Genomic DNA, 25,389 nt, shown 5'->3' with positions numbered 1-25,389 from the left:
GCTGTAAGATCACACGTAGCCAATACTGCAACATGACTGTGCTTTAGTTAACTTTGATGTACAATATTCCATACACTGGGATAAATATTGTAGTTTCACATGAACAGGTTAATAAACAGCGCGTTAATTCCAACTTATAAGTAAAACTGATAATATTAATGAAAATGATTTGTACATTTTATGAAATGTAGAAGCACACTTATTCAAAGGAATTGTCTCGTTCATTGCATTGGTTTGTGTCGTTTTTACAGACAAAACAATTAGATCTATGAATATTGACTGACCAGGTGGGAGTTTGTCAAAAACGTTTTATGATTCTTTTAGATAACAAAGTCAATTCAAATTCGATTTAAACATATGTGATGGCAGAATATCGAAATCAAACAATATTTATACGAAAATTGTTAAACATATATAAACCAGGTCATGCGTTAATTTGGACAAACTTTACGTCCATATTCTAATAGTTCTGAAGTGAAAAAGCGACATCTTTCTACCTTACATTGCATACTTATGAAGTGAAATAATTACATAATCATAAGAAGAAAAGTCTATGTCTTAAATGAATATTCAATGAATATTCAGGTGTAGTGAAATTTTCATTGACGTTAAATTGATGCCAGACAGGTGGGCGTGTTGTTCACAATACGGTACGTAGTAAAACCGTGGAATTGTTGATATATTCAGGACACTATTTCAGTGGTAAAACCATTCATTTTATGTTTTGTCTAAAAAGTGTTGAATTCTGACACAGAAGCCGAGATCTTTTACACATTGAGTGCAAATTAGGTTAGATGTACATGTATACTAATCAGTGTATATACTTAACCAGTGTCGTTTCTTTCCGACGTCACAAAATGCACAAAACATGCCATGACGTCAACTTAAATGTCGCATTATTTTCAGTTATTTCATTACATTTGAAAATGTGGCTGTTTCTCCATTAATAATGATGCAAAATACATCTGCACAAACAGGAGAATATGGGAATCTAGAACTAAATTATGTATCGGATAGGTCCATCCAAATCGCTATTACCTGCTTTCTGATGTAGTATATTGGCATCTTTTCTTACAAATTGTGAAACTACCAAAAGGTATCCTCTCACATTGAGGAACTTTGTACTGGAGTAGTTTGGTTCACTGTGGTATGCAGAGAGTGGAACGTTGAATTGTATTAGCGGGACGCAAAGGGACAGAGTTACAGAGTTAGCTACCTTTGTGATAAAGATGGCGTCGATCTTTCCAAGCAGAAATATTGATGAATTTCGGAATTATTTAGCGTGATAGAAAATGGTTGGAGGATGAAAGTCATCATCTTCCTAATTCTTGCAACAGCAGACGTCCAATGTATGTAAATTATTCGTGCTTTATTTTGTTTGCATTTTCAAAGGTTTTTCTTTGTGGGCCTTGATTTGGGTAATAAAACTCCGAGTGTTTTGCAAACGTAATTAACAAGTTTTTACAGAATGCTCATTCCCCACTTGTTGCTGTTTTGCAATTGTGTATAGCAAGTACGGAAGTAATAGTTGATCGTAAGCATGTCACAGGTAACTTATTGTCATGCCGTTAATTTACCATTTCCCAAGATAATTTCAACATTACACTATTTGCAGCTCACATTTGGCATGATTGCATTGGAAACGAGATGGTTTCAACTAAAATTACATTTTTTGAAACTTTAAAATTTAAATTTATTTATGAAAAGAACAGGTTTACAGCTACTGCAATGGAATTGTATTAATGTCACGAGAACGTTCTGACCTGTCCCTTTACCCCTAAAGCTGAGAAAGGAAGAGCATTGGCTGTACATGTGCATTTTACCAAATAAAATAGGTTATGATTGTTCAGCGCGACTGTTTTACTATGCCACACGAGACTATGTTACCATTTTCAGAATGGTGCAATAATGCCCAGAATAAGCTGGTATTATTAAATATGATAAATCCTCTAAATCTCATCAGTGACATCTATACTTGATCACTTTTCAACAAAAAAATGTATTTACCCTAAACTTTGTAAACAAAAGGTTACATATAGCTGAAATGTAGAAACTGTTACTAAAGAGGATCAGGGATTTACCTCAAGTCCTGTAATTGAGGGTCCCTGGGAGTGGGACTCATACTCTTCCAGACATTTAAATATTATTATTAATACTATATTCTAATATTGCTGCAATTTAGTAATTGTTATTGTATTGTGTATCACGATCATTACAGTAATTCAACTGCAAATTATATCATAACCCAGCTAGTAGCAGACTTAAATAATCCCTGGAGGATGGTTGTGCTCACAATTATTGCCATCAGTGGCTGGTCGAGTTGCCACTAGCAGCATTTGTTACAATGACTTAATGGTGTAAACCAAATCACATTGACATTGCAGTGGAATATGATACACATAAATTAAATGTTGTGAATATTCAACATATCTGCCTTTCAGTTTAAGAACATGCATCATGGTTTACGTTGTAAAAATATTTATGTCTCCCCACATATTACTTTCATTGTGGTGCTGTTAGAGTCATCATCAGTGTAAAAAATTATGCACAATGTACCCATTTTTCAATGTAAATGCTTAACATGATGAATATGTTATTTGTTTCATAGTTCATAATAACATACAAATAATAGACTTCATATTTCTAATGATCCAGCATATTTGTAATGGTGCCTAAAACTGCCACTGCCTGTGATATTAGCCACCCAGAAGAACTTCAAGAGCAACCTATATTTTCATATCATATGACAGAGAATTCTAGACAAATGAACAAATTACTGACCAACAAGGATAAGTTTGCACCGACCAAGTCTAAGTACACTTGGCCTCATTACTTTTTGTGACACACCACTATTGAATCTAACAAAACCTAGTAGGAGGTCACCTCCTCTTTCGGAGTGTTTGAATCCTCTAAAATTTAAAGTTTGAATATTAAATATCGTTAGTGTTGTTACTTGGACTCTTTGACTTTCCTTGGGTGTTTTTAAAACTGGAAATGCAGTTGCATTTGGAAATTGATAAGGTAACAAGTCCATAGCTACAATTTGAATTTATACACTAAACACAGGAGCCAGTGGTTTATATCATCCAATTCTGACCTCTAATATGATGAGTTCTTTGAAGTGTATTTAGAAGTGATCAACATAACTCAAAGATATTTTTGATATCAGGCTCTATATATGTTTTGCAAGACATTTTATAGTTAATTCTTATTCCTTCTTTGGGTCAACAGCTCTTTGTCATCATCATGTTATTATTTGCAGGGGGGCTGTCCAAACAATACCCTGCCCTCGATGTTGGACACTCCATCCGTGTTCCAGAGGGTAGGGAGAAAAAGCTGCCATGCAGGATACGTAACGCCCCTCACAACTGTTCCTCCTTGTACAAGCGGTTTTACTGGGAGGCCCACGAGAAGCGTTTCCTGCAGCAGAAGATCATCAACAATGGCTGCATCGTGGAACTCACCATCAAATCCACGTCCTCCGACGCTGGGCGATACAGCTGCATTCTCATAGCACAAGACAGCTATGAGGTCAAGGAAAAGCTGACCATATTTATTTCCCCTAAAGGTTAGTAGAGAGACTGAACATTAGTGTTCATGTAACAAAAAATCAAACTTTGTCACACATTTGCTCAAAGTTACCATCTTTACATTTTATCTTGAGGTTTGAAAAATGAATATTTCATTAATGTTAATTTTAACTAATGACACCAACAAAAATATTTTAAAGATGGAAAGTTATTTACCAATTTGTCTGACTGCTTTGACAATATATAAATATGTTTAAACCAAGAAGACCCGTGAAGGTCCCGGGGTAGAATAGGCCTTCAGCAACCCATGCTTGCCACAAAAGGCAACTATGCTTGTCGTAAGAGGCGACTAACGGGATCGGGTGGTCAGGCTTGCTGGTTGGCACATGTCATCTGTTCCCAATTGTGCAGATCGATGATCATGTTGTTGATCACTGGATTGTCTAGTCCAGACTAGATTATTTACAGACCGCCGCCCTATAGCTGGAATATTGCTGAGTGCGGCGTAAAACTAAACTCACTCACTCACTTTAAACCAAGAAAGAAAGTTTAAGGTTTTGTTTTTTCTTTGGGTGATGTAGGTATAGCTGGGCATTGCCAAACCTTTCTTATTGCGATACATTGTGATATGTGTTGGGGTATTGCAGTATGTATTGCAATATATGGTGAATGTGTAACACATGGATTATATTGATGAAATTACTATTTCCTTTCTTTTGAAACAATGCCACTGGCTTCTGTCAGGGCTCAGATGTGATTGTATAAGTGATCAGTTAATATTGTTTCCAAATTGAAGACTTTGGTATAAAGTTTTGAGCTGTGGGAAAAGCTTTTGCAGTGCTGTCCACCATTTGATTTGTTTATTTTTACAACAGATGCTAGTACCAATCTATTTTATGTATTTATATGGTTTAAAGATCATGCAAAAGCAATTATATGACCAGTAAACATTCTCAAAACTGTCAATATAAAGGAAATACAAATGATATGAGTAGTTTTGACTTCATCAAAAAATTACCAAAATTCCAGAACATTTCATTTGAAACAAGAGGAAAACAGGTTGTCGTCCAAATATTGAAAAGTTCAATTTCCTCATGCGAATCATGTCGTGATGGTGTCTTGCTGAACTCAATTGTTCCACCAGACACATGTTAAACAGTAACAGTATTGATTTTATGCCACAGTCAGCATGTATTGCACATGCTTAATCGCTAGTCTACCTGTAGCAACCAAGTGTAGTAGTCCAGATTACTTGCCCCACCTGCTTGTCACAAGCGCGCTCACTGCATTGGCTCATCTAATGCTTGTCAAGCAGTAGATGTTAAACCCTCATCTATTACAAACAACTGTGTTGTTTGTCATAATATCATGTTGCTCTTGCTGTTGATCACTGGGTTGTCTAGTCAGACAAGGAAACCTTTCAAAATTTCCCACAAGACCACGGGACCAGTGCGTGGACAATATCTAATGGTCATGTCTGTACTTCACTGGTGCAAAATATCATTTATAGATTTGAGGGGGAAATTCTCTGGCCACCAGGACCACGAAAAACTCATCATTTGGAGGTCCTGATGACTCTTTACAAGGCAGCGAAAATTTCACACTTTGCCCCCATAGTATTCTTGGTGGTGATAAACAACATCCAAAACAAACAAGATGCAGTAAAATACTTTTATTATGAACTACAAGGGACCACTGAAATTAGTTTGTTATATCCGCAGTTCACCATTCACAAAAATCCATTGAAAGAACAATAAAACACACTATGAAGTACAATGCATTCCTACTCAGTTTATTCATGCGTTCATTCATTCATATTATGTTCTTTTCACTACAAAGTCAGTAATCTTACTCTATGCACGCTTGACCAACTGCATATGTCCCACAGCCTCATTCAAGTCAGCAGGCGAATTGAAAGAAGACATGTCAGTTGTCTTCTGTGACACAAGAAAGTTCTTCAAAGTTTGTAGTGCCATATTGGCTTCTGTGAATGAAGGTGGGGCCTGATCTGTTTCATCAACTGTTTGTGTTGTCATCAACGCATTCAGACTCAACTCGAGATATTCTGTCACTCTGATCAGAAACGGCCTTTACGATGTCGTCATCAGAGGGGAATTCAGTAATGACAATGTCATTGTCAGCTGTGATAAAGTCACTGATTTAGTTTGCTTAACTGACTATTCACACCCATCCTGCGACTGCCGAGGATTTCAAAGTGAGCATCTCTAACTGGTAGTGACACTGATTGAGTTCGCTCAGTTCGTTTTTCACACCGTTAATTAGTGTTACTTGCAACTCACGGAGAATTCGTTATTCACAACTTTTTTATATGATAATAATTTAATAAACAGAGGTTGATTCGGGACTTTTAAGACAGTTCGCTATAGCCGTCAGTTCGTTATATCCGTTTTCGTCATAAAAGTATTCTACTGTATGCTGCAGTTTGTCTTTTAATGTGGGCCTGAGGCATTCAGTCAGTGAGATGACAATTCTGAACATAGACTTGCTTCAGTTTGTGTTTTGCCATTTCAGTAAGGGTTGACAGAAGGTAAAGGGACATGTGTTTTGTCTTTCAGATAGGCAAGGAGTGAAGTGTTCAGTTCCGATGTTCAAGTGTGTTCCTCAAGGTCACTGCATCTTCCAGAGGTACCGCTGCGATGGTTTCGATGACTGCCATGATGGCTCAGATGAAACTAACTGTGAGAAAGGTAAACAACAATCTTGCTCTTTTTTGGTACACATGTACCTGTAGCTCCACATTGGGTTCACAAATTCATATGGGAATTCTATTGGAATTCCAGAGACATCCCATTCTGTGTGACCTGATGAGTATCTTTAACCTTGGATGGCTTGTATTTAAACAGTTAGTGACTTGGGCCATTAGTCTGAAGCTTTAGTGTATTTAGATGTTTTCTGATCATACAATACTAACCTCAGACTAAGAGTTAAATACACTGAAATAATGCCAAAATGCATTTGATGGTTAGTGTACTGAAATGTTTAAAGTAACAACTGTGTAAAGATTTCAAATGTGGAGTTAATCTACAACCCTTTGGCACTAGATAGTGAGGTGCACTTGTTTTGGTGTTAAGGGTTATGCAGTTATCTCCCTTAGACCAGCTTGTGTGTCTGCAAACAATCACAAACTAACAGAGCTAACTAATGGATTTCTGATTCTTTTCTCAGAGTCATGTTTTGGTATAAATATTAGTGTCCTATTATCTGTTTAGAAAGATTCCATCCTGTGCTGGGCATTCTTCTCGAAATGTTTGTAGCCCTAAGGATTCTTAACTTTCATCGTAGCCTTAAGAGGTTTGTAGGGCTACGAATGTTTCAAGAGTAGCTAGCATGTTCTATGGAGTTATCTTTGTGCTTTAGTGACCACACCTCCCATACTTTGAACATAGACGTACAATACTTACATTGCTGTGGTTGCTTTGGGGAACATAGACTTTAGATATTCATGAGAATGTTAGGAACATGGACCCTACTGATAGATAGGTTAATGGTCTGAGTCACTGATTTGACACTGGGACGTGGTGGGTAGCCTTGTGTTCGTTTGTCACACTGAAAGCCAGGGTTCGATTCCCCACATGCCTACCAATGTGAGAAGCCCATTTTGGTGTCCCCTGCTGTGATGTTGCTAGGACATTGCTAAAAGTGGCATAAAAATAAACTCACCCACTTGATTGTGTGTTGATTCAGAGCTTCATTGTTGATTGTCGCTTGCAATATCAATCTCTGGTTATTCTGAAAAGACTAACGGCCATCAAATCAAAGCTGGAATATTGCTGAGTGCAGCCTTAAAGTTAAACAGAAAGGTAGCCCAGTTGTAAAAGCACATGCTGATCATGCCAAGACCTGGGTTTGATTGCCCATATGGGTATGATGTGTGAAGCTGATTTCTGGTGTTTCTCACCATGATCTTGGTGAAATCTAGCTAAAAGTTGCATAAAACTGAACTTGCTCACTCATTTTAAACAAAACAAACACAAATATTAGACATGACTGCCAAAACTTGTGTAGAGTATAAATGAAAGAAGCCTTGAACTGTGTTGTGGTTTGTTACAGACAAGTGTGCCGACAAGTTTGTGTGTGACAATTACCGATGCATCAACAAAGACTTGCAGTGCAATAAGCAAGATGACTGTGGGGACAACTCAGACGAGGACATGCGATGTCAGGAGGGTAATGATTGCCATGGCAACAGCAACATTTCACTGATGTATTGCCACACAGATCCTTTGGCTGAATAAAAAGGGGGATAACTCTATCCCCTATCCAATTGTGTGGACATAATGTCTGTTTTCTTCTGAACAGAAAATGCAACTGCACAGAAACTGCTCAGATAGTAATGTCACATTTCATGTCATTGTACAGCACTTAGATACTCCCATATGAATATGGACTGATGAAACAGCTATGAAACTGGTGACAAATTGTAAATTTTGTTTGAAAAGAATTAAGTATTTAACATTAAATGAGAACTGCCTCACATTTCATAAATTTAAGAATTGCGCCCAGCAACATCCCCAGTCAAGACATCATTGACTATGTTAAAAATATATGTTTACATTAGACGTTTGTTTTGTCCCACAATTTGTCCAACTAAGACTTCTTCTAATGCAAAAATAGGAACTTGTTGATTGCACTTTTCCAAAAATTGATCTCTTAATCAGTTAAAAGTAGGGTTTGCATTATGAGTGATAAATATATTGTATTTAGTGGGTAAACATATTACAAATCTACAAACTATGAACAGACTGAAAATCACACTCTTGTTAGAATAATGTGTAAGTGCAGTAAGTGCAGTACGTACTGATTCATCCTGGAAAGTCTCTGATAATCATGGGTAGATAACTCCAAAATTCCACATGCCATTTTACTGACCCTTCTATCATTTGCTGCCACAGATAAATACATCTAATGAATTTCCAGCAGGCCCACTGCTGTGTCACATGGAATGTCATTTTTGAAAGGACCTGTTTCTGTTGTTGCAGATCAAACACCAGCCTTTCCAGAAGATGACCATTTTGATTGGCTGAAAACTACTGTCTACACAGTGATTGGCTGCACAGTAGCTGTTGTCATCTTTATATCTTTGATTGTGATTGTAGTATTTCGTGTAAAAATGAAAAGACTACGAGCCCGACGAATTGCTCGTGCAATTGAGCGTCATCGTCAGCACCAAGGCAGCTCCAGCCAGTGTCGAAACCAGGAACAAGATCCGTTCCTAGCTATAGGCTCCAATTCTCATTATGGCAATATTATTGTCAATGTTAATAATGGCGTCCAATATGTGCCAACCGGAGACTTCGCTTCATTTGTGGATTCCCCGCCCCCATACCATGAAGTGGTTGCCTTGGAACGAGACAGCTCTCCGCCTCCCCCTTACAGTACAATAGACCGCACCCCAAGGCAGAAGCCGGGGACAAGTGCCACCCTTGAGGATCGCACCAACCCCAGTGGAGGTGATGTGCGTGAAACAGCCCACCAGACCTCTGATATGTCCAGTATACAGGAAGATATTTCAGATTTAGTAGAGGCATTGACTTCTGAAACCACAGAAGCATCACGGAACAGTAGAAGTGACGTTAATCCTCCTGTGTATCCTGGTAGTGCCTGGGGTGTGGCAGCTAGTCATGGGCTCGCTGCTGCAACCCCCACCCCTTCCCATTCTAACCCCAGTAGCAATAGAGAGTCGGTTCACGACAGCAGTAGAGACTGTAACCCATCAACCTCTGATACAGTGTCGCGCTCGCGTCAGTCATTGTCGTCCAACACCGGGTCCACGTCCCTGCCCAGGCCAGCTAGACTGGCTGTTCAGGGTGGGAAAATTGTGTTAAGTGCCGAAGATCTGGAACCCGCAGGCTCAAGTAACCAGCTCAACACATCTCAGGATGACACACGACCTCGACAGTGTCACCTGGAGGTCAAGGAAGGTCAGATAGTGCTAACTGATGTGACTCGTAGTGAACTTGGAGTCCAGTCGCCTCTCAACGCAGATAGTGTGATGCGAGGAACAGGGGAGCTTGAAGTGCGTGATGGACAAATTATTTTCAGACCAAAAGAAACATGAACAAACATAGAGTAGATTCACAGGGTATTAATTATATACATATGTACTGTCCCATTACTGTCACAAAACTGTTACCATGGTGATAGCTGTAATGATACATCTAATATTTGACATCAAATGGCCAAACCGACAAAGCATTATTTAGTTAGCTTTGTTTAAGATTTATCTAAGTCATCTTGAAAAGTAGTTTATTTTGCATTAGGTCGACAGTAGATCCCATTACGTTAGTTTCATTTACTGCTGGAAGGATTTCTAATCTGTGAACACATTAGTAGTGGCCTTGTACTCCAGGTTCTAGACATTTATGTAGATATGAAGGCAAGATGGATTCTGTACTTAAAGATGATCATTATAAGCAATTAGTTTTGGTTAACAGTTTCATTCTTGAAATATCCTATGCAAAATAATTTAAAGGACGCCCATTTCTTCTGAAAGTTTCAACACAGAACAAATTTTTAAAGATAAAAAGTTATTTCTTGAGTGCAACATTTCGATTCATGTTCTGTTACCTGTATCTAAATGTTGCAGTGGTACAAAAAATAGTTGTCAACGATACAAGAAGTTGTATTGAAACGTTGCTCTCGGGAAATAAAGAAGTTGTTATCCATAAAACTATGTTCTGGATTGTACGTCCCAACTTCTTAACTGCCACTCAAACAAGTCGTGAGTTAATAGGTCATTGTGGGTCATGCAATTCACTGCCTTCAAATAATGTATTATTCACCTTTCTTTAAGGGTTAATATTGACTTATAGAAAATTTTCATCACTCTTATTGTTTGTGTCTACAAAAGACAAGATGAAAATGTTGCTATTTAAATGTTCTTGTCATGCAACTCAATATTGTATATTTACCGTGTCATAACGAAACATAATTTAGTGTATTTTTTTTTATGATAAACATGTAGAACTACCTCCATGATATGATATGAAATGTATCCTAAGGGAACAACTGTAATTTGATTCATTTTAATTTGCCAGATATTATGTGAGACCAGATCAATTTGACTTCATGTTATATCGATTCACCTGTAACTTCGGGGTTAAGCCAGATAGCAACACAGGGCATGAAAAGGTTTCATATTAGCATATGAACATTAGAATAAGTTCAAATAAGAGTGACAGCTCTATTTCTGTTTAATTTTAACAGTGGCAAACATTTCTGAAGCACACAAAATTGCTGCTTGTAAAAGACCTGTTTTGACATGTTATAACTAACACTAATGATAATGTTTTTGATGAATTGAATTAATCTGGCCTTTTGAAGCAAACATCTTCCATTTGGTATGTCATTTTGGTATGAAACTAATCAAAATTAATTAGTCATGAAATGGCATTTTCAATATTGTTTATATATTTTATTGGATTGTTATGAAGAATATTGAAAGAATGTTTTTAATATAGCTTAAGCAACATTGTCACAATCATGCAGGGTTCTGTGAAATGGCCATATGTTTAATGTGCTCACTTGTCATGCTGAAGACCTGGGTTTAATTCCCCACATTGGTACATTATGTGAAGCCCATTTCAGGTGTACCCCTGTCATTATATTGCTGGAGTAGTGCTAAAGGTGGCATAAAACTAAACTCACTCACACACATTCGTGGATCACCATTATAGTTGTAGTGTTCTGTGCAGCTCATGGGTGTCTTTGGCAGCTGAGATAGTTACCTTGACCTTCCTTACTTTAAAAGGTCTAACAGTCCAGTCACAATGAACAAGCATTTACTTGTGAAATACTGACTATATTAACCATTTCAGTTTTTCCAATCTTCAATAGTCTGAAGTACTATTTTGTTGTCTTTAATTCCAAAGAGGCTGCATTTTTACTGCTGTTTTTTTCTACTTATCTAACCAAACTTTCCCACTGAATCAAATGTTTATATGGAATCATATTATAGTTTGAACAGGAAACCACATCATGTGAAAAGTCATTCATGTTACACCAGGACAAGTCAAATATCAACTCATGACGCACTGGAAGGATTTCATATTGGTATATAGTCTAGACTTTATTATTTACAGACTGCTGCCATATAGCTGGAATATTGTGGAGTACGGCGTAAAACTACACTCACTCTCTCATATTGGCATATGAACTTCAGAACTACTTAAAACAAGAACTTATCTGGGTTTCATTTCAACAGTAGTAAATGTTACTGAAACACTCGAAAACTTCTGTCTTTCAGAAGATATTGACCTTGACACTAATAAGGACGATAGTTGGTGACAGATGGTGAAAGATAAGAGAGCTGTCCATCGTTTTGATGAAAATATGCGACTGAAATATGTCAGAAAACTTGTATTTTATAGTTTTGCATAATGATGTTATTTGCTGTATGGTAATGAAGGACTACTAGAGCACTATTAAAGTAGTGCCCAGAACGTTGTCTTTTCACTAGGCCTAATACTTCATGTATACTGGCGTTTCCTGTTCTTGTGGTACTATGGATATCTGCTGAAAAAATAATACAAATAGTTCTTCTTGTATAAATGATTGTTGTTTTTTAAATGAAGGGACTCCTCCTTTAACATCTGCATTTATCAGCTATTTGATCCATCAGCTGTATTACCACTCTTGAGTTCCATGAAAATCAAGGTTGTCCGCCACTGACTTAACGAGGAATCCATTCTCGCGACATAATGAGGAGTAATGTTATGATGTGTAAGGCAGAGGAATCCTGTTCGAAAGGTTTTAAAGAAGTTTTGATTTGGCAAAAACTCACCAATATTTGTTACATTGCAAAATTTTTCTCTTTCCCAGATTTGGACCCCTTCCTAGTTATTGGTCAGTGATGTAAACAACCCCTAAGTATTGTGCATCGGTGATCTAGGCGATCTCAGCAGAAAACATGTTTACCACGAGAATAGAAAACATGTGAGAATGGGAAACAAACCTGTAATTGTATTAATATACAGTATGGTTCAAAATTATTGAGAATAGCTAAAGCATTTCATATTATTAAACGAGAACAAATCAGATAAAATTGAATGTATTGTGAAAGTGAACTGACCTTTTCATGTTGTGTAGGTAACAATTTAATATTTTATCAAGTCTCCTTGAGCTTCACGGCACAGTCTAAGACGGGTAGGCATACTTCCTATCAGAGAGGTTAGTGTCTCGTGAGTTATGCTGTCCCAGTATCGGACCACTTCTCTCTTCATGTCTTCAATTTTTGTCAACCCCTTTTGATTCACACATTCCTTCATCATCCCCCAAATGTTCTCAATGGGATTTAAGTCAGGACTATATGCAGGAAATGGTAATGCAGTCACATTTTTCTCCTGAAACCAATGCTTGGCATGTTTTGCGGTGTGTTTAGGATAATTATCTTGCTGCAAAATCCAGTCATTTCCATAAAACACATGTGCACTTGGAAGGAGAAAATTATGTAATATGTTAGTGTAGCGTTGACTTGTCAGATTTCCCTCAAACACAAACACCGGGGTCGTTCCTAATAAGGATATCCCTCCCCATACATGAAACTTTGGGCTGTATTTAGGTCGTCGATACAACGGTGCTGACGCAGACTTTGTCCATATTTTCACATTATTGGGATATACCCATATTGAGCTTTCATCAGTAAAAATCACATTTTCCCAGTCAAAGTTTTCATGTGCCAAACACCACTCAACACGCCTGTCTTTATGTTCTTGTTTCATGAGAGGAGAAGGAATTCCAGTCTTTTTCTCCCATCCAAGATCAATCAAATTTCTTCTAACTGTAGATTTTGATACAACTGTTGATCCCCTTTCTAGCATTTCATACCTGATGTTGGAGATGCTTGCCCTTTGCTTTTTAGACGCTAAAATTCTCAGCCGGACGCGATCTGAAAAGTCCAATTTTCTGGGTCTCCCTGCTCCTTTCTGGTGCCCAAAATCCTTTCCCTCTTTAAAATTCTTCCTAATTCTATACACAGTAGAAAGAGGAGTTCCTGTTCTCTCTGCCAATGTATTTACATAATCAATTCCTTGATTACACAACTCAAAAATCAACCTTCTTTTATCTTCAGCAGACATTGTTGACAGTGCTGAGGAAAATGACGTCTGCTACAAATTCAGGGGAGGTAACTCTAATTGTACTATACTCAGTAGGCCAAGATGAGTTACCTCCCTTATACCATTACTTAGTTTTAAGTATCAGTGAATCAGTTGAGGTGTTAGGATAGCTCAAAGTAAGAAGAAAAATTCTCAATAATTATGAACCAGACTATATCATTTCCTATGGCTAGGTTAGAGGGAGGCATGCAAGTGCTCATAACAGTTAGCTGTATCAAACAAATGACATTATTTCTCATGCAAGGGCAACTAATTTATAAGGTGCACATGCTGATTGTCGTCATGTCCTGATTGCATTAATCGATGCTCATGATGTCAATCACTGGGATATCTGGCCCACACTCCATTATTTCCAGGCTGTGGGAAATCGGTTCATTGTTATATAATGAACACTTACATAGTTACATCATGCGGCATTTGTCACAGCTGTTTGTTTGACTTCAGTTTGGTTCATAGACAGATACGGAATTGTTTTTTGTTTTGTTTTTTCTTTGGTTGTTTTTTTTTTCTCGTGTGTAGGGTCCCCTGTCCTTACCTCACTAAATTAACATTCATCCGTATGACAACACCGTGATCGAGTTGTTAGGTGGATGTAACATGCATGTCTGAGAATGACAGTACTGTGTACACCGGTGATGAGTTGTTCTGATCGTTATAGTGATGAAACAGCCCAAGCGCTATTACCAAAGAAATACTTCAAATAATAAGTATGGGAACACTCTGTGTGGAAATTCTGTCTTCCACAAGCTCTGGACTGTTGTTTGGATGTTTGAATCAAATATGGTGCTGGGCCGTTTCAGCTCCCCTGTTTTTTGCTGTTTTTGATGATGTTTCATGTCACTCACACTCAACTTATCGGTTTCTTCACTGCATGTTGTTTGAAGTGCCCATAAAGAAAGTTGCATGTATGTCAATAGAGTAAAATTGACCTGACAACATTCAAGTTTATGTATGGTTATCACAGTTTAGGGTGTTCCCAAACTTTTTGTTTGTAGTACACTTGCAAAGATAGGTACCGTACTGGCTGTGTTAAGTGCCCTGCTCCTGTACATGAAATGAAGACTGACAAATGACATTGCAGTCTATACCGTACCCATATTACAGACTGTTTTGAGAAAATAGCATCATTGGCAGACTCTATTGTTGCCTTGGTAATGGCTTTGAAAAAGCGTTCAGTTTCAACACAACCTGAAGTTTGTACACTGGATTTTGATAACTGCACTCCCTTTGTCAATTTACAAAGAGCCAAGTTTGCTTGTTACAGCAAATGCATTGTTTCTTGTGTTAATGAAGAATATATTATGTTATCCCAAACTACCAAAGATTTTTCTTGTACTTGTTTTGACTACTGATGGGTATTCATCATGTTACAGAAACATAATTTCAGTAATACATCTAGCAATGTTTTTGACATTTATTAGTCAGTACGTTGTTTATAGGATTAGTTTAGATTTGTGTCTAGCATTCTTTTAATGTGTCTTCATATATATCAAAAAGGGAATCTGCCTCAAGTTTAGCATAATGTGGCCAGTCGAAGTTGCATCCTTTTCGAAATTTAACATTGCTCTGGCTTTTGATTCTTTTGTCTATTTTGAAGATACTTATCTTGAAAAAAAAAGGAAATGAAATATTTCTGGGACTAAATGTCAGTATGGCATTCTTCTGTGGAGTGATAATGTTACAAAGTATGAAGCTAAGTCTATGGTGGTTAAAAGAGCTAGGACATTTTTGTTGTTCTTAACCAGTTGAATGTATGGGAAACAAATTCTAGGGACCTGCTCAAAGTAGCATGAAATTGTAATGTGCCCTTTTCGATTTATTTTAGCAATCCTTAGAGTCTTTATTATGACAAAGTCCAAAACGTGTGCTTTATATGTAAGCAACAAGTCTGATAATTGTACAACTATGTTTTCTGAAACATTTAACATTTCCTGCTGTCATGAATGATCCTTATCCAATATGATCCTTTAGTCAGTGGAAGTTTGCTTAGTAACGGTTCCTCATGTGATTTACTGTGTGCTTACAACACCAAAGAGAGACGCAATCAAAATACCTCTTTGGTAACTTTAACTTTATTTTTCTATTTCAACAGTCAATATGCACCTCAGTTCAAGGAAATATGTCATTATGACAGTATCCATATGCATTATATGGTTCAGTTGCATTTTTATTTAAACTTATTGTGGTGATTATTTCATGATATATGTATGATGGTCATCTCAAAGCTTGGTATTGTTTTAGAATTATCTGAAAAAATATTATCAGCTGAAGTGGCTGTCAACCTCATACTGTCTTATGTTTCCTTAATTGAAAATAAATTCTCATTGAGTGTTGTTATTGTGATGAAATAGGAAGGAATAATGTTATGAAAACCACACAAACTATAAACTTGAAAAATGAAATTGTTATATATACCTTAAAACATTAGCAATGAAATGATCGTCATTGATATACAGCTGGCCATTCATAACAATTCATTTGTGAGAGAGATTATCTTATGAAAAAATGGGGGTTATGAAAAACATTTTGTCTTGCACAATGTCGGTATTGGTTGTGGCAGTTCAGGTATTTTTTCATCAGTTGAAGAATTTATCCAAACCATCCCAAGCTTAAGAGATTTTCGCTTAGTGCTTCCTTGTACAACATATAATATATTTTTGTTTTTATGTGAGATTTACATCATTTATTTTACTCAGTAGCTTTAAATGTTTTGCTTTATATTGTTCAATTCAGGTAAGGTCTGATAGAGAGGTCTGATGGCTGGCTGCTTGGGGGAAATTATTGAAAACATCAGAGTTGCTAAGCGCCTTGTTTGATATGTAATTAGCACTTTTAGTTCTTTATCTGTATGATTATTTTGCATATAATTATGTGGCTATGTGTAAATAGAAGTAATACTTACCAGAGCTGTGTTTGTGTTGCATGTGATGAGCAGATAGATTGGAAAATATGGTCATTGATTACACGGAGGTGGGTCAGAGGTGAGGGATGCTCTAATATTCTGAAAATATTGACCCTTCCCTATTACTTGTAATGTGTTTGGGTGACCCTCCCGATATGATTTTACTGGATTTATTCATGACCGTCCCTGAAATGATAATGAAATTTGATTTCTAAATGTCACTTTTTTGTTGACCCTAGCCAAATATATGTATTATTTGTTATACTCCTAGTCAGTGTCATAGGTTTTAGTGGTCCTAATTCCATCTGACCCACCCACCTCTATATTAAATGACTGCTCCCTAACTTAAACCAATCATGTTTTGGATGTACATATACATTCAATTGGCTAGTAATGGTACAGTGCACTTTGTCCAACTCGACCTATGTCTTTCTCAGATTGCTGTATAAACCAGTCTGAACTTAGGTCACAATGTAATCCTTCTTTGTTGTCATAATGAAAAAGCTGTGTATCTTGGACTCTCATTATTTCAGATGTCAGACTAAAATGTCGGCCCGATAAGGTAATTACACGTAAAAAGCATTGCTTTGTAATCCGGACTGAGCAGGTAGTCTTCTTGAACAACAAATCTTGAATAAACAACCCATTGATTGGTTTGGGTAATTGACATACATATTGTCTAACTTTAAAAACAGTGATCTAAATTCATGTTTAATTATTCAGCAGTGATACAGTAAAATATCTTCCAACACAACTTCAGTGCTGTAACCCGTTGATCAGGGAATAACTGAAGCATTCAGGCACTGATACACAAAATTTTTGTGTAACTCAGCCTGCTGTCTTAATTCAGACTTTTTTGTCAGTCCAGAATAGACAGATGGCACTGCATCTTAGTCTCAGCAGTATATTTGTCAGAAATCATTGTATAGACTTATGGACCAGCCATTTCATATATTCCAGTGGATGGACAGACACAGGACTTTATTACGAAATAAATAAGGATTTTTTTCCAGAAATGTAGAGTGTCTCAAATGAAATCCCAAGTCTCTCTGAATACTGAATGTTGTCCCAAGTGCAAGTGAAAGAATTCATATACTATAGTGCTTAGTTTGCTTTTTGAAACAGGTACTCTCCGTGTAAAGACGATGTGTTCTTGTTTTGTTCAACATGTGGGATCATATCACAGAGTCTGATGAAAGATTATCTGATTAGAACATTCTCCTGGTCCATCCCCCTGCATGTGAGATCTGTTACCAGAATGTACCAGTTTTTAGAGTAAAAGATCTGATTTAACTGCTGTGTACGTTTCAAGTAAAGAGCACTCAGATACAGTTTTAAGCTGTGTTAATGCAGCAGTCACTGAAGCACGAGGTAAACAGTTTATACAGAAGGCTGATACAGATTAGTGGTTTCCATCATGTCTGACTTGACTGTAATCTTCTAGAGAAAGGCTTCATCACTATTACCTGTGTTTTGCAGCTAGTTTTGCCAATGAAAGGTGTCTGTTTTTATACATCCTGTACATAGCCATTATGTAGTTCTAGATCATTCTTTTACCCCAATTATGATTCACATTACTGTTATTATTGTTATACTATAGTTATCTGCCCTTTGTTTCTGTTCACTAGGTGGCTCAAATGACATCCAGGCCTTGTTTTGACCTCTGATCTGAATAAGTACTTTCAAATGCATGGGAGGTAGGTGGGGGAGAGCAGGGAAGGGTTGTGTGGATCATGGGGTTCGAAGCAAAATTTTATTGGTAGGTACAACAATATGGTACTCATGTATTGATAATCATCTATCACAAGAGCTGCTCTGACCAGTAGGCCTCAGTTGGCCCAATCTTTGAAGGTGTTTCAGGTTACTAGTATTCAAGAATGGTGTTTGAAAGTAAGAGGACATTAGGTCCTGTCAGTATCAGATGTCTGTCTGACCCGTTGAAAATCACAGAATAAAATTAAACACATTTCAAATTCAACATTTCCTGTAATTAGCATTGAAATTAACAAATATAAGATTTGTAAACATCAAACAAGTGTGAAATGTTGCATGTAACAACTTCAGTCCATGCCATTGTGAAGACACTGGAGCCAGCAGGTCATAGACTTCTGTTGGACTGTTGGCGAATCTGTTGGTTGGTCAGAGGGTCAGACGCTATCCATCAACACCAGGTTACTGTACAAGGTTGTCTGCCTTGAGAACACCTATTATTGAATCCTGATTGCCCTCTATTCGTTCATGGTTTGTCAGTACCATCCCGTTGCCCTCTGTGAGTTAGTGAGTGAGTTAGTCTTCTCATGGCAGTACTTCAGCCATATTGTTACAGTACCATCTTGGTTTATAGAAATGGTAAAAAGTCTGAGATCTGCATCACTCCTGACATTTAGATGACACTCACTCACTCACTCACTCACTCACTCACTAAACACTCACTTTCTTTTTGGGTGGTTAAGCCATTAGGAACGATATAATGTACCAATTTAATCAGGTGTGAAATTGGGAACTCTTTCTGAATACTTTGAATTTAGATCTCAAGTTTTTATGTTTTCTTTACTTGTTTATATCTTTATCCTTTACATCTTTCTACAAAAAACTTCAGTAAGGTTTTCTTTTATAATATGTATGCTATAACGTACAATTTTTTCAGTCAAATTAGAAATATTTCAGAGTGAATCGTAATTGGTGAATATTTGAAGAAATGAAAGACATTTAAATGTTTTTACTTTTGATATGAAAATGTTTTATATAGGAATTTAGCTGTGCTGACTATATTGACAAGATATACACATATATGCTATTATGGGTTAACATTTCATTATGTATGCATAATTAGTTGCTATGGTGCTTGTCGTTATGTAAATTTCTAACATATATGTCATAGATACCAGCAGCAACACGAACAGTTACAGTGGTTAGTTTGCTCAATTCACGCTTACCGTATTCAGCATATTGAGCACCCTGCCCCAGTAAGTGCGAGTGATAAACCTCCTAGACCAGCCTGTAAGAAATCTTCAAACATGCCCTGACTGAGACAGTAGTGAGAATATGACTACATACTGAAAAAAAAAATCAAGAACATGAATATTTTGGGGGGATATTTTGGAAATTTGTGGTATATACTCATCCAAAAACATTCTTGATTTCTAACATTTCTTTTCAAGTATATCATAGAATATCAACAGAAAACTGCATGTAAACAGGTGTATAATTGCTGCACAACTATTATTGAGATCCCTTGAAGCATCAGGACCTCATAGCCCTCTCTTGAAACTTGTGGGGAAACATTGTGTCTGACAAGGCATTTTGAATGGTTGTTATTTGAATCTCTTGAATGAGAACATGTGACCTGTTGACATTGCCAAAACAAATGTAAACTAAACGGCAAAAGAAACAAGTTTTGAAAAAAGATTTCATAAAAGTAAGCATTCATGTTTTTGTCTTCTATTGAAACCAGCGTTTGAAATACTTTAATTTACCGGTTGCCTTCAGGGCCTACTGCTATCTGCAGGTTTTAAAATCTGCATCCCCTGAAGATTTCATTCAGGAAATCTGCATTGAAATCTGAATGAAATCTGCAAGCCCAAATCAAACCAATAAAAACAAAATAGACAACACTCTACACAGATTCACAAATGTTTCTGCAAAGTCGCTTGCGTTGACATTCCTGTTTGCAAAGTGTGAAATACATGAAACTGTAAGTTATCACAACATGAAGCATCATGAATGATTCCCCAATGTTAATAAAAAAGAAACAAATAAGGAAACGATACCAGTGAAAAAACGACAGATAATTTGCTGACGGCCAAACTAGCACTTGGCCTCCGGGCCTATGATTATTTCGAACACTGATTGAAACGCTCAACCCCCCCAAAATGAATAAATAACCAAAAAAAAACAGCTGCATTTCTTTGGATGTTCAGTATATGACAATGTGTTAAAGTTATTAGTCATAATGACTGAAGATATCTCCTGGATACATGAGGGCATTCCTGTGTAAGATCTCATAGGTTTTGTTATTATTATACAGCCAATCTAACTGGTAACTCATTATTTCTAAATGGAATTAATTTTAATCTGATATTTGCAGTGAGAAATGATTTAGAATTAATTTTTATTTACTTTCAGGGAGTATCTTTAGAGAATGAAATGTTGGTATTGATGAGGTTGTGTTATACTTTAGAAATCTCCTTTATATTATTTCTATTTTATTCATTTGTCTTTAAGAGTTCTACCTCGTTCAAATCACACGAGGTATGATCTGAGTGTTCTACTTAATTTGTATTTTCAATACTTTAAGCATTTCTTTTGTGAAGGTTATATCTGGATTTTCAGCATTAATGCCAACCGATGTTTCATATCAGGCTTTAGAAATGAAAGACAGGTAACCCAGTCTGATGATGATTTATAACCCAGGTAGGTTGTCTGTACCCCACTTCTATATTTCATTTCTCAGTGGTTGTACATTTTGTTAATGCATTTGCTGTATAGCGCATTGAGACTTAGTTACTGGCACAGTGCTGCTTTTAACCTTGCCATCTATTAGGTTTCCATATATTCAGCTTGGAATAAATTGTTTGTTGTTCCCACACAGAGTAAATGTTGTTGTTGCTTTAAACACCTCAGATATTTCCACCTCAGGTTTGTGGGTGGCTGCACTGTGACCAGCATTAGGTCACACTCTCCACCCACATTAATCTGACTATGTGATATAACTGGAACATTGTTCACAGCACTCTCATAGTTACACCCAGGACACAACCAAACACTACAAGTGAATACTACCCTGTGCTGAGCTGTACTCTGCTATGCTAGTGCACACACTTCATTATGTTGTACTGTGATGGGCTATGCTACTGTACACACTAGATTGTGCTGTGCTGTGCTATCATACTGTACACACTACACTACATGCCATACACTACAACCTATACACTACACTGCATTAACCACTACACCCTATGGGACACAATGTACTAGACTCTATACTATACGGTATACCACGCACTGCACTGCACTGCACTGCACTGCACTGCACTGCACTGCACTGCACTAACCCACACAATATTCTACACTGTCTTATGGCAGATGATATGCTCATATTTTCAGTGTCATGTTTGTCTGGTCCTGTAGAGTCCTGTTGGGGTGGGTGAGTATGGGCAATATTCGAGCAATATCTGTGACACAAGAAATGGGCTTTAAACATTTTATCCATGTGGGAAATCGAACCCAATCGAAAGGCAGTCATCCGTCCATCTATTCTCGGTGACCAATGTTACTTTATCTGCTATGTGACCACGTTATACAGCTGTCTGTGATGCTGCTGAGTATGTTGGTAAGTCGACGTTAAAATAATGTTCAGTGGCATGTTTAAATTTCAAGTCCTTTTACATATGATTCCTTTGATTAGCCCACCCTTGTTACAGCGAAGCTATCAATTTTGTTTCGCCAACCACAATAATATCTTAAATTTTAAACAGACGTTCTTTTCGTTGACAAGATATCTTTTGGCTGTGAGAACACCTTATCCTCCGTAGGTTATGAAACTGTATATACAAGACGGGAAAACACTTTTTTCACGTGTGCTAAAGTATGTACATCCAGGAGCATTTATCATATATGATCACATCAGCGGTTATAGACATGACACTGCACGCCTAGCAGGATTGCCGCAAAAATTCTTCAGTGCCAGCTATGACTAAGAATATGAAGAAGAATGGAGTGCCTCTTTCTGGTTACAAAAATCCACAGCGAGACATTAGTGACAGATCTGCAATGCAAGAGAACGGTTCTCTCCAAGAGAGGAGGGATCTTGTCGCTCAGACTTGCCTCCTATAAGTGAGTGAGTTTGGTCTTACGCCGCTTTTAGCAATATTCTAGCAATATCACGGCGCGGTCACCAGAAGTGACCAGACATCAGTCGTAAATGCGACACGTGACCCTCTTTGTATTAGTCGGGACTTCAGCCTTGGTCAGGGGCTAGGCAGGTGGACTGGTCATTGGCTCCCCATACAGCAACCACTCATTGGTAATGACATCATGTAGTTACACACTGAATCACGAATAAAGTGTTGTGGACCCACTGATGGACTTCTGTTCCATATTTAAAGACACCGATAGCAAACAGTCATCGCAGGCAAATCTCCATTTTATCATGGGTACCTTCGGAAATGTCACGATTGACGGTCATGAGACCCATGGAGAAAGGTTAAAGTATAATCCCAGAAGCGAAGAAAAAGATAGCGGAAGCGAAGATGAACCTCGTTTCAATATTACCTCAGAAGCATTGAAGAAACTCCTTTCATAATAAACCGAGAAGCGTAGAGGAATCTCCATTCGTTTTTACCTCAGAAGCAGAGAAGAATGCCATGTCAATATTAAGCCACAGGTAGAGAGGATTAATTCATTATTGCCACAGAAGCAGAGAAGAAGCTCTTTTCATCATTACCCCAGAAGAGGAGAAGCTCATTTCATCACTTCCCCAGATGAGGAGAAGATGTCTTCAAGAAGAAGATCATTTTATTATTTCCCCAGAAGAGAAGAAGATCACTTCAAGAAGCTCATTTCATCATTACCATAGAAGCAGAGAGGAAGCTCATTTCATCATTACCTCAGAAAAGGAGAAAAAGCTCATCCCATAATTACCCGAGAAGAGAAGAAGAAGATCATTTCACCATTACCCCAGAAGACGAGAAGACTTGAAGACATGAATCACTATTACCCAAGAAACAGAGAAGGAACTCATTTCATCATTACCCCAAAAGAAGAGAGGAAGATCATTTTAAATTTGCCCCAGAAGCCGAGAAACGTGAGATCCTTTACTTTCGACTTTTGTACAATACTTCAAAGTTTTCACAAATGACATTTGACATGTCGTGTCCACTTTCGAATCTCTACATCTTGTCTACACACAACCGTTAGTCGTAGTTCTTGAGTTTTATTGCCTGGCAGAAATGGAACAGACACCCCTTTACTACAGCTTGTGGAAACACATTCTCAGCACCTGGGATAGCAGCAAGGTCAAAGTCTGTCTGGATCACATATGGAGCTAAGGGTCGAGTGAGTGTCTTTTGAACCTTGGTCTTGAGTAAGTTGAAGAGTCTGGCTGGTTGCTCTCTGGCGATCTGGAAGGAATGTATAGAACGGTGGGTACATGGTAGAACCTGACATTGCGTGTTCCTTGTCTGTCTCTCTTCCATATTTCTTTGACAAATGTCACTAGGTGGATGGTTGTGTTCTGACATGCCACAAACTCTGACTGTTGGGCAGGTGCCACTGGATGATCTGACCACACACCTTCAATATACGCTTAAATTCTTTACCTTGCTTTTATCATACAAGTAGCCGTCTAGAAGAACTTCTGGGGCACCTTTCTGGTATAAGACATACTCTACTTTTCTAAGTCCTGCCATAGCGTATACTACATATGTTACAGTCAGATTGTGAAATCAGTCATTTCGTGAAATGACTACAAATTTCAGTCATGTCGAGAAATGACAGGGTCAGCCATTTCTCTTCATATTGTGTGTAACAACAATCAATATACTTAAGTCATTTCATGAAATTTCACTTAATAACGCAATCAACAAATGTGGATGACAGTTTCAACATTACTTATTGCAGGAATAATCTACAACAGGGATAGGTCACTCCCTTGCTTTCTTTACCATTTGTTTAACGTGTGCCTCGTCATGCTCCAACACACTCAGTGACTTGGCTCGTTCCCAGCGCAACTTCTGCTGTGTTTAACAGAACTTCATCTAGTTTATTGCATCAGTCGGAATTTTACAATGAATGAATGAATTATAGTAAGAATTAGGAGTGAGAATTATGTGTGAATGAACGAAAGAAATGAAAAAGTATAAAAGAAAGAAGTACATATGCGAATGAATGAAAAAATAATTGATAAGTACACCACGGCCATCCCTGCCAAGACATGAAGGCAAAAGTATCGCTAGAACACATGTGTTAACATCAGCTGTCCTTTCTAAAAAATCTACTTTCAGACATTTTTGTTTACGTTAATACTTAATTCAGATGTGTTATTGCATGTGGGGAATGGCATAGACATTGACAACATGTCACCTGACACTGTCACACACCCCTAAAAACCCAGAAAGTTCATAGCTATCACAAAGCGTTGTAAACACCTGTCCGGTTTTGTCAAATAATAAGATCAACAAGGAAGACGTTAAAGAACTATAACTCTCTAGCATCAAATGCATCAATGGCGGGTGAAATCAGATTGGCAATATGTCATATTTTTCACACACATCACATACACCCTAACACTTTTTTTTCTAAATTCATAATACTATCACTATTACTTGCAAACACTTTTCACCTGATGGTATATTCACCCCATATATATAAAATGTGTATGTGAAAGACGTTTTAGAATAATAACTAGAAACACTCAAACAACCCAGCAGTGTAGTATTTCAATGGCTGCTCAGATCAAATCAGCGATATATCACATTTTTCACACACCTCAAATACACCCTGACATGTTTTTTTTTAGGTTACGAAAGTATCACTATTACTTGCAAACACATATGACCTAATAGTAAACATAATATGACATCGGCACTCATGATATCCTCTATTTACGACAATATGTGGGTATGAAGTGATGCTGAATAGTGTCTTTCCTTAACCATATGAAGCGATGTTGAATAGTGTCGCTCCATAGCCACACTCTAGGAAATCAACACGAAAAACCCAAATACACGTCTGCATATGAAATCAAAGTCCTCTTCCTATGTGTTTCACCTTCATTCGTGTTTCATATTATTAATCTCAGAGAGAGAGCTGAAACATATAT

At 37.4% G+C, this 25,389-nt stretch overlaps 1 protein-coding gene across 1 annotated transcript; it reads left to right on the top strand.

Moving 5' to 3' along the window:
• Positions 1-1,205: 1,205 nt before the first annotated feature.
• Positions 1,206-10,149, top strand: LOC137261575 (uncharacterized). Its single transcript, XM_067799349.1, has 5 exons — positions 1,206-1,349; positions 3,263-3,568; positions 6,107-6,238; positions 7,602-7,718; positions 8,531-10,149. The coding sequence occupies exons 1-5, from the start codon at positions 1,304-1,306 to the stop codon at positions 9,607-9,609; spliced, it is 1,680 nt and encodes a 559-aa protein (XP_067655450.1). The 5' UTR covers positions 1,206-1,303; the 3' UTR covers positions 9,610-10,149.
• The last annotated feature ends 15,240 nt before the right edge of the window (positions 10,150-25,389 follow it).

The sequence above is a fragment of the Haliotis asinina genome, chromosome 14 (genome assembly GCF_037392515.1).
Source record: "Haliotis asinina isolate JCU_RB_2024 chromosome 14, JCU_Hal_asi_v2, whole genome shotgun sequence".
In the NCBI taxonomy this organism is placed as follows: domain Eukaryota; kingdom Metazoa; phylum Mollusca; class Gastropoda; order Lepetellida; family Haliotidae; genus Haliotis; species Haliotis asinina.
Note: the sequence above shows the minus strand (reverse complement) of the source record. Positions and strands in the feature narration are given on the sequence as shown.

Excerpts from the sequence above, each read along its gene's own strand:
- LOC137261575 (XM_067799349.1), top strand. The coding sequence starts at position 1,304 with ATGAAAGTCATCATCTTCCTAATTCTTGCAACAGCAGACGTCCAAT. Across the intron at positions 3,569-6,106 it reads CATATTTATTTCCCCTAAAG|ATAGGCAAGGAGTGAAGTGT; the intron begins GTTAGTAGAGAG and ends TTTGTCTTTCAG. Across the intron at positions 6,239-7,601 it reads TGAAACTAACTGTGAGAAAG|ACAAGTGTGCCGACAAGTTT; the intron begins GTAAACAACAAT and ends GGTTTGTTACAG.